Source organism: Lipotes vexillifer, unplaced genomic scaffold (genome assembly GCF_000442215.2).
Source record: "Lipotes vexillifer unplaced genomic scaffold, Lipotes_vexillifer_v1.1 scaffold671, whole genome shotgun sequence".
NCBI classification, from domain to species: Eukaryota; Metazoa; Chordata; class Mammalia; order Artiodactyla; family Lipotidae; genus Lipotes; species Lipotes vexillifer.
This window is the reverse complement of record NW_006782851.1, coordinates 1,648,135-1,656,556: the sequence shown is the minus strand read 5'-3', so window position 1 is coordinate 1,656,556 and position 8,422 is coordinate 1,648,135. Positions and strand designations below refer to the sequence as shown.

Below are 8,422 nucleotides of genomic sequence, written 5' to 3'. Positions count from 1 at the left end.
AGGGCCGGCGCGCGGCGTGCGCGGCCGTGCTGCTGACGGAGCTGCTGGAGCGCGCCGCCTTCTACGGCGTCACGGCCAACCTGGTGCTGTTCCTCAACGGCACGGCGTTCGGCTGGGAGGGCGCGCAGGCCAGCCAGGCGCTGCTGCTCTTCATGGGCCTCACCTACCTGGTGTCGCCGTTCGGGGGCTGGCTCGCCGATGCGCGGCTCGGCCGGGCGCGCGCCATCCTGCTCAGCCTGGCGCTCTACCTACTCGGCATGCTGGCCTTTCCGCTGCTGGCCGCGCCCGCCACTCGCACGGCGCTCTGCGGGGCCCCCCGCCCCACGCGCGTCCGCAACTGCTCGGCGCAGCCGTGTGCCGACGCGCCTGCCCGCTACTGCGCGCCCGCCGCGCTGTCAGCGCTCGCGCTCGTGGGCCTGGGCGTGGGCACCGTCAAGGCCAACATCACGCCCTTCGGCGCCGACCAGGTGAGGGCCGCACAGGTGCGGGGCGAGGGGACGGGGTCGCCCGCGGACCAGGAAACCCAAATACAGCGGGGGACCGCGCAGGGTGGGCGCTGGCGCGTGGGGGCTGCAGACCGAGGGGCCTCCTTCCTTTAGGAGGGGGCCTTTAGGAGTTGGGGGGGGCTTTAGGAGTTGAGACCTGGGGGAGAGCAGAGAGGTTTCTGGACTGGGCCTCCTCAAGTGCAAAGGCCCTGGGGCCAGAAGAGAGGGACGCTGCAGCTACCGTGGCAGTCGTGTTGCAGTACAGAACACATCAGTGTACCAAGTCTGCACGTACTGTACGCCTTAAACTTCCGGAAGGTTATGCGACAAGTATGTTTCAAACAAAAGGAGAAGTGGGAACAGGGGTGGCAGGCAGGTGCTTTGTGATGTGAAGCTTTGTAGAGTTTGAGGTCTGTTTTGAATACAGTAGAGAGCCTTTTTTGGGGTTTGAGCAGGGGGTATGTGATCTGATTTATGTTTCTAAAAAATTCATTCCCTGTAGGGCGTGGGCCTGGCAGCTGTGGCCTGCCAGCCAAATCTGGTCTACTTCCTGTTTTTGGAGGGCCCACAAGCTAAGAATAAGACTGGTACTTAGGTTTTTGAACGATAGGAAAAAAGTAAAAAGAATATGTTTGTGGCAAATGAAAATGAGAGGAAACTCAAATTTCAGCTTCCACAAATAAAGCTTTATTGGAACACAGCCCTGCACCTTCCTGGTCACATATGCTGGGGCAGCTTTCACAGTACGGTAGCAGAATCAAGTAGCTGTGACAGACTGAACGTCACTTAAAATTTAAACTATTTACACCCTGCCCCTTCACAGAAAAAGTTTGCGGACGTCGGGTATAGAGACTAGGTTGCATGGGAAGTGCTGACAGCAGACAGATTAGGTAGGAGTCTGTTTCACTGGCCAGGTGAGAGATTAGAGGTTTGCACTAGGACGGGGGCAGTGGACATGGAGTGAAGTGGTCGATTCAGGATAAGTTATGGAGGTAGAGAGGCCGGGATTGCTGGTGGATCTTACGCAAGCAACAGGGAAGATAACTCCTGGGTTTTTGTGCTAAGTAGCCATGTGATTGTGAACATTTACGAAGGGCTTACTGTGCATCAGGCCCCGTGCCGAGTACTTTTGTCAGTTCATAGGACTCCTCTGCTGTTACCGAGCCCATTTTACAGATGAGGAAACTGGGGCTTGAGAGGTTAAATCATTTGCCCAAAGATACAGAGCTAGTATGTGACTGAGCCAGGGTGCAAGAGCCTGGCCTCTGAATCTGAACTTTAATCACCCCTGTGAAAGGCGACACCTTATAACGATGTTGGAAATAATAGTTGCCTAATGCCCTGAATTCTTCACTTCCTTCTCTGCACCATGGAATGTGGTTTCCATACGTGAACTCATTTGAATCTCATGTGAATCTTATACCCATGTTTTAAATGAGGAAATGGAGGTGCAAAAAGATTTATTTCTTTTGTTGTCCTATAGGTAGTGAGTGGTCAAGCCAGGGTTTAGGTGCAGGTCTGATTTCTTAATGTGTCCTTTAACTGAGGTGGGCATTCTGTGACGGCTTTGGCCTTCGGGGTGCCGGCAGCTCACGGGCCAACCGCAAAGGCACAGGACTGGGATTACCCATCTTTAAAGACCAGGCCACAGGACTAAAGTGCGCCCTGAGTGTTTAGGTTGTGCCCCGTAGTGTACCGAGCGCTCGCACTCTTCCTATGCGATCTTATCTAACACCTCGCAACAATTTATATCCCGAATTGTCCCTGTTTTACAGTAAACGGAGGCTTGGGCGGTTTGACCTACCCAGGTCCACAGCACGTGAGTGGAGGAGCTGGGTTTAAACCCAGAAAGTCTGACTTAAAAATTCCTGCTCTCCAGTAGATAATAGACGAGGGATTAATATTCCTGAAAAGAATGAGTGGTTCTGTAGAGGTTCTCTAGAAGGCACGACAGAATTTGCGCTCTTCTGATGTGTAATTAGATGTGGACCTTAAAAAGAAACGTGCTCTTCTGCAAGAGAACTGACCTCATCTTCTCTAACGTGACACTGCCATGGAAAAAGGAGAGCCGCTCTATGTTGAAGGCTGTCAGAGAGACTTGACAGCCAAACACAGCATGTGCTTCGTGATTGGAGCCCAGCTTTTCTAAAAGCCATTTACTGGAACGATCGTGATAACTTGATTATAGACCACGTATTAGATAAAGTTGCATTGGTGTCAATTTTCTTAGGTGTGGTAATGGTTTGTGTTATGTAGAAGGATGGCCTTGTTTTTAGGAGATTCATGATGAAATCTTTGGGGTGAAATAATGGTGCTGTAACTTATTTTTAAATGGTTCAGCCAAAAGAGTGTTTCATGTATATACAGAAAAAGAGCTGAGGCTGTAAATGAAGGCTGTAGAAGTGTATGCTTTACTATTCTTTCAACTTTTCTGTACGTTAAAAATTTTTTTTACTAAAATGTTAAGGGGATATCCATCAACTGATGGGTGGATAAAGCACGTGTGCTGTCTCCATACAGTGAAATATCCTTCAGCAGCAGAAAGGGTTGATGTACCTTCTCCAACGTGGATGAACCTTGAAAACATCATGTGCCACTGACAGGTGCCAGGCACAAAACACGGCATGTTATATGCTCCACTTATGCGAAGTGTCCAGAATAGACAGATCCATAAAGACGAGGGGGTTAGTGGTTGCCAGGAGTCAGGAGAGGGGAAAGGGAAGCTACCATAAGAGGAAGTTTCTTTTTGGTGTGACAGGAAATGTGGAATTGGATAGAGGTGATGGTTGCACATCTGTGAATAGACCGAAAACCACTGAGTGGTACATTTCAACAGGGTGAATTTTTTATTATGAGAATTGTATCTCAGTGAAAAAGACACGTAAAAGGAAAATATTAGTACCCTTCAGCCAAGGTGCTTGCTCTGTGCCAGGTGCCGGCTGGTCTTTGAAGGGGATTTGAGAGGCATCCCCCAGAGGTGCCGCGGCTTGCGGGATCTCAGTTCCCAGACCAGGGATTGAACCCGGGCCACGACAGTGAAAGCACCGAATCCTAACCACGAGGCCACCAGGGAATCCTAACCACTAAGCTACCAGGGAACTCCCAGGATGATATCTTTTCTTTAATTGAAGTGTAGTTGATTTACAGTGTCGTGTTAGTTTCATGTGTACAGCAAAGTGACCCAGTTATACATTTATATACGTTCTTTTTCAGATTCTCTTTCTTTATAGGTTATACAAGATATTGAATATAGTTCCCTGTGCTACACAGTAGGACCTTGTTGGTTATTTTATATATAGTAGTGTGTTACCTATTAATCCCAAGTTCCCAATTTATCCCTCCCCCAGCTCTCCCCTTTGGTAACCATAAGATTGTTTTCTATGTCTGTGAGTCTGTTTTGGAAATAAGTTCAGTTGTGCCATATTTTAGATTCCACATATAAGTGATATCACATGGTATCTGTCTTTCTCTGTCTGACTTATTCACTTAGTATGATCACCTCTAGGTCCATCCATGTTGCTGCAAATGGCACTTCATTCTTTTTTATGGCTGAGTAATACCTTGAAGGTACCTTTATGCTTCTCTATCACTGACGCCTTTGTCTGCGATACAGGGCCTCTAGGAGGCCCTCTGAGTGAGAGATGAATGGGGTCATGCTGTGCAGCCCTGAGAAGGAGGCCTTAGCTGACTTTTGAAGGAAGATGCACACCAGAGTCCGGGGGTGATACTGATGTAAATCATGTCAGCCCCATCTTTTCCCCGGAGTGATTAACCTTCCTCAAAGGTCACAGTCATTCTAAATGGATGGCTCCTGTAGTTGAACGAGTGAACTGAAAGAACTCTTTTTTACAGACAAAGAGAGCAAAGATACATTTTTTCTAGAGGGGAAAAAAAAAGTTGCGCTGTTAGGTGTTTAAAGGAATTTTTCCAAATCAGCCAACTGTCTGACTCACTCCCCAGGATCCTGTTCCTTTAGCTGCACTTCTCTGAGTTGACCGCAGCAGTGTCTTTTGACCGGTCATATGATGGTCCTGTTTACCCTTGGTCGCATAGAGCTGGAGGCAGGTGTACAGATGGTGACGTAATGTGACCCACATGAAGTGCGGGTGTCAGTCCAGGGCATGGAGGCATGTGACTTGCGGTTTATAGGAGCCAGCAGGCTCCTGTAAGAAAATTACTGCTATGTGGTTATTTAGGGTCTAGTAATAGGCTTAGGTTCCTGAAGTAATTTTAGTGAATTACACTTGGAAGTTCAAATAAGTCGACTGCCAAGTTTACTAGGATGTGTGCTGTGCCACTGTAGATACTGGGAAGGGCTGAGATATAGTTCAGTTAAAACGTATATTGTCTGCTTTTTTTTTTTAATTTTAAAAAAAATTATTTATTTAGTTTTGGCTGTGTTGGGTCTTCGTTGCCGCGCACGGGCTTTCTCTAGCTGCGGCGAGCGGGGGCTACTCTTCGTTGCAGTGCGCGGTCCTCTCACTGCGGTGGCCACTCCCGCTGTGGAGCACGGGCTCCAGGCTCACGGGCTTCAGTAGTTGTGACATGCGGGCTCAGTACTTGTGGCTCGCAGGCTCTAGAGCACAGGCTTAGTAGTTGTGGCACGTGGGCTCAGTAGTTGTGGCTCGCAGGCTCTAGGCGCATGGGCTCAGTAGTTGTGGCTCGCAGGCTCTAGGCGCATGGGCATCAGTAGTTGTGGCTCGCGGGCTCTAGAGCACGGCCTCAGTAGTTGTGGCTCATGGGCTCTAGAGCACAGGCTCAGTAATTTGTGGCACACAGGCTTAGTTGCTCCGTGGCATGTGGGATCTTCCCGGACCAGAGCTCGAACCCGTGTCTCCTGCATCAGCAGGCGGATTCTCAACCACTGTGCCACCAGGGAAGCCCCTGCATTAACTTTAGATATTGTTTACTGGCCCCCTTTTAAGCTTGCCCCCGACCCTAATTACTTGTTTTTATATCTTTAGTTAAATTTTCTCTGTAACCGTGTCTGCTTACAGTTTTTTCTTCCCTGTGGTCTGTTTCCAGGATAGCATGAATATTTGAGTCCATTTTTGTGACATTTAAACACACTGTGGGGACTTCCCTGGCGCTCCAGTGGTTAGGACTCCGTGCTTCCACTGCCCGGGGGCCCGGGTTCGATCCCTCGTCGTAAGATCCTGTAAACGGCATGGCGCAGCCAAAAACGATAAAAAAAGAAACAAAAACGCATTGTGTTCTCATGGAGAGCTGTCTTAGAAATGTAAGGCATCCTCCATGCAGATCATTTATTCAGTGATCATGCCAGCGTTTCGTCCAGGACCTCTGCTCCCTTCTGACATGCGGGGGCCAAGTTTAAGCTCCTCCTCCTGCTGCTGTTTATTTAAAACTCAGATTTTCAGTTTGAGACGGGGGTTACCAGATAATTACTTCAGACATATTATTTTTTATCACAATATCCATGTTTAATCATTTTGGATTAAATTCTTTTGGAGGGACAAATGATTTTGACTATATATTTACACCTGTACTTTGATCTTAAAAAGTAGAGGTTAAAGTGTCATATTGTATAATATGACTGCTAAAAAGGTAGTTTCTGTGCGTCACAACTGGTTGTTTAGGCCCCCATTGAAAACCTCCTCTCTTACTTAGAAAAGGAGATTGCTGTGTGGATCAGAATTCAGATCTGTTACTGGACCAGGAATTGTCCAGCCTTTTCATAACCTGTAACTTAAGGATGAGACAAAGAGGTTCCCAAGACAGCAACACCTGACGGTCTTTGTACACGATCCAGTGTCAGCCTTTAGCTAATAAAGTTTGTTTAAACATTTTATGAGGTGAAACTGGCTAGGAATGACTCTGGCTGGCGCAGAGCACATTCTCGTGGTGTCCACGCAGATGTGAGAAGCCATCCTCGGAGAGATGTCACGGGGTGCCCACCCCACACGGACTGTCCCCACCAGGATGGGCTCCGGCTGGGCAGGTCTTGTGGAGAGTGCACACCTAGAACTTGCTTGTGTTACCTGGTGCTTGTGTTTGTCTGCGTTCAGGAAATCAGTGATTTTTGCTCCTTCCAGGGATCTCTGTCCTTATCAGAACTTCTCCTGATTCCATTGAGAGGCTTCCTGGTCTAAAAATAGCATGTGGTTTTAGTTTGTCTGTAATTTTCCCCTTGTTCCAGATTTATCAAGGCGTGGCGCTATATGGCTGTGAGTAGAAGTCCTCTGGAAAGTTGTTTAAAATGCAGATTCCTGGGCCCCAACCCCAGAGATGGTGAGTGGGTAGTCCTGGAACGTGGGTCCTGTGAATCTGTATTTTTAAGGAGCGTGCCAGGCGTTTCCAAAGCAGGAGGTCCACGGGAGATACTTGGAGAAACTCTCTAGGATTTGTTGGATCTAAGTATAGTTAAGAGAAACACGACCCAGAATCTGTAGTAATTAAAAGCATAAGATACATTTTTTTTGTCAGGGGACCCTCAGTTGTATCCGTAAACACCAGTTTGATTGATTGGCTACATTTCTGGGTTTTTTGGCTGCGTCTTGTGGGATCTTAGTTCCCCGACCAGGGATCGAACCTGGGCCTGGGCAGCGAAAGTGCAGAGTTCTAACCACTGGACCGCCAGGGAATTCCCATGTGCTGCCTTTCTTAAAGGCTGTGGTGACAACAGTAATTGATATGAAGATATAGTAATATATGAAAACATCGTATATGTTTTTCATCCTTGAGGATGATCACGCGTTTTTAAGTCTCTTTCCTCCCGGTTATTTTAGGTTAAAGATCGCGGTCCAGAAGCCACGAGAAGATTTTTTAATTGGTTTTATTGGAGCATTAATCTGGGAGCAATCGTTTCTCTGGGGGGCATTGCCTACGTTCAGCAGAACGTGAGCTTTGTCACCGGCTACACCGTCCCTGCTGTCTGCATCGGAGTGGCTTTTGCGGCCTTCCTCTGCGGCCAGACCGTCTTCATCACCAAGCCGCCCGATGGCAGTGCCTTCACTGACGTGTTCAGGATCCTGGCATGTTCGTGCTGCCCCCAGAAGCGAATCAGGGAACGCAGTCCTAGTGGGTGAGCACTTTATTCTCATCAGTTTCGGTTTTCCATGTGACTTGGCAACCGTCATAAATAAAGTGCTGGCTTGTGTCTGTCCTGTGCTCACCGTGGAGGGGGACCCGGGGCTGAGGTTGAAATGTCTCACGCCAGCTCCAGGAGGCGGGTGTGAGGTACTTCTGTCTCCGTCTTAAAGACAGACCAGCGGCCTCCCCCCTGGGCTCATGCTTTTCATCTCTAACTTGCACGTTGACCTTCCTCTCACTGCTGATGTAAGATGGAGGCTCCCCACTATGTAGTCGTGTAAAGGTGATAAAAGAGAGAACCTTGCCGAGGGCATCGAAGAGACAGTGTACTACTTGATGCATTCCTTTGAGTGAGAAAGCAAGCAGTCGCTTACTTGGTTGCTGCCTGTCTGTGCTCGTTAAGCAGGAAGCTGCTGCGCGGGTGTGTGTGGCCCGTCCCCCAGGGGTCACTGCAGCCGCTCTTTGAGAAGGGCAGGAGAGCAGAACTGAGATGCAGGTAGGGTAACTCCATCATCCCCTTTGCAGGGGACTTCCCGGTTTTAGCACCGTATGCCCACAACCTGAGGTCTTAAAAGCCCAGAGTCCCGGGGCCCGGGGAGTCCTGGGCAAACTGTGGTGGAAGGTCAGTCACCCTAGATGCAGATTAATGAAGAAAAGTCCAGAACTTAGCTCAAAAAGAGACTTCAGAATTTTTTTGTTGTTACTTTTTGATGTAACAACAACGTGTAGTAAAATACGTCCCTTTTACCTATACAGTTCTGGGAATTGTGACAGATTCCATCATGTAACCAGAGTGCAGTCAGGATACAGAGTATGTCCCTCCCCCCAGGAAAGTCCCCAGGACCCTTTGGAGTTGAGCCTCTCGGAATATTTTTTTTTTTTTTTTT

The 8,422-nt window shown here is 48.5% G+C and overlaps 1 protein-coding gene across 1 annotated transcript in view; it reads left to right on the top strand.

The window, feature by feature from the left end:
* SLC15A4 (solute carrier family 15 member 4) overlaps positions 1–8,422 on the top strand; it is a 28,185-nt gene that overhangs the window by 242 nt on the left and 19,521 nt on the right. The window contains exons 2-3 of the mRNA XM_007455446.1: positions 3–467; positions 7,232–7,527. Of these exons, the coding sequence (XP_007455508.1) occupies positions 3–467; positions 7,232–7,527 (761 nt within the window). The remainder of the gene's footprint in view (positions 1–2; positions 468–7,231; positions 7,528–8,422) is intronic.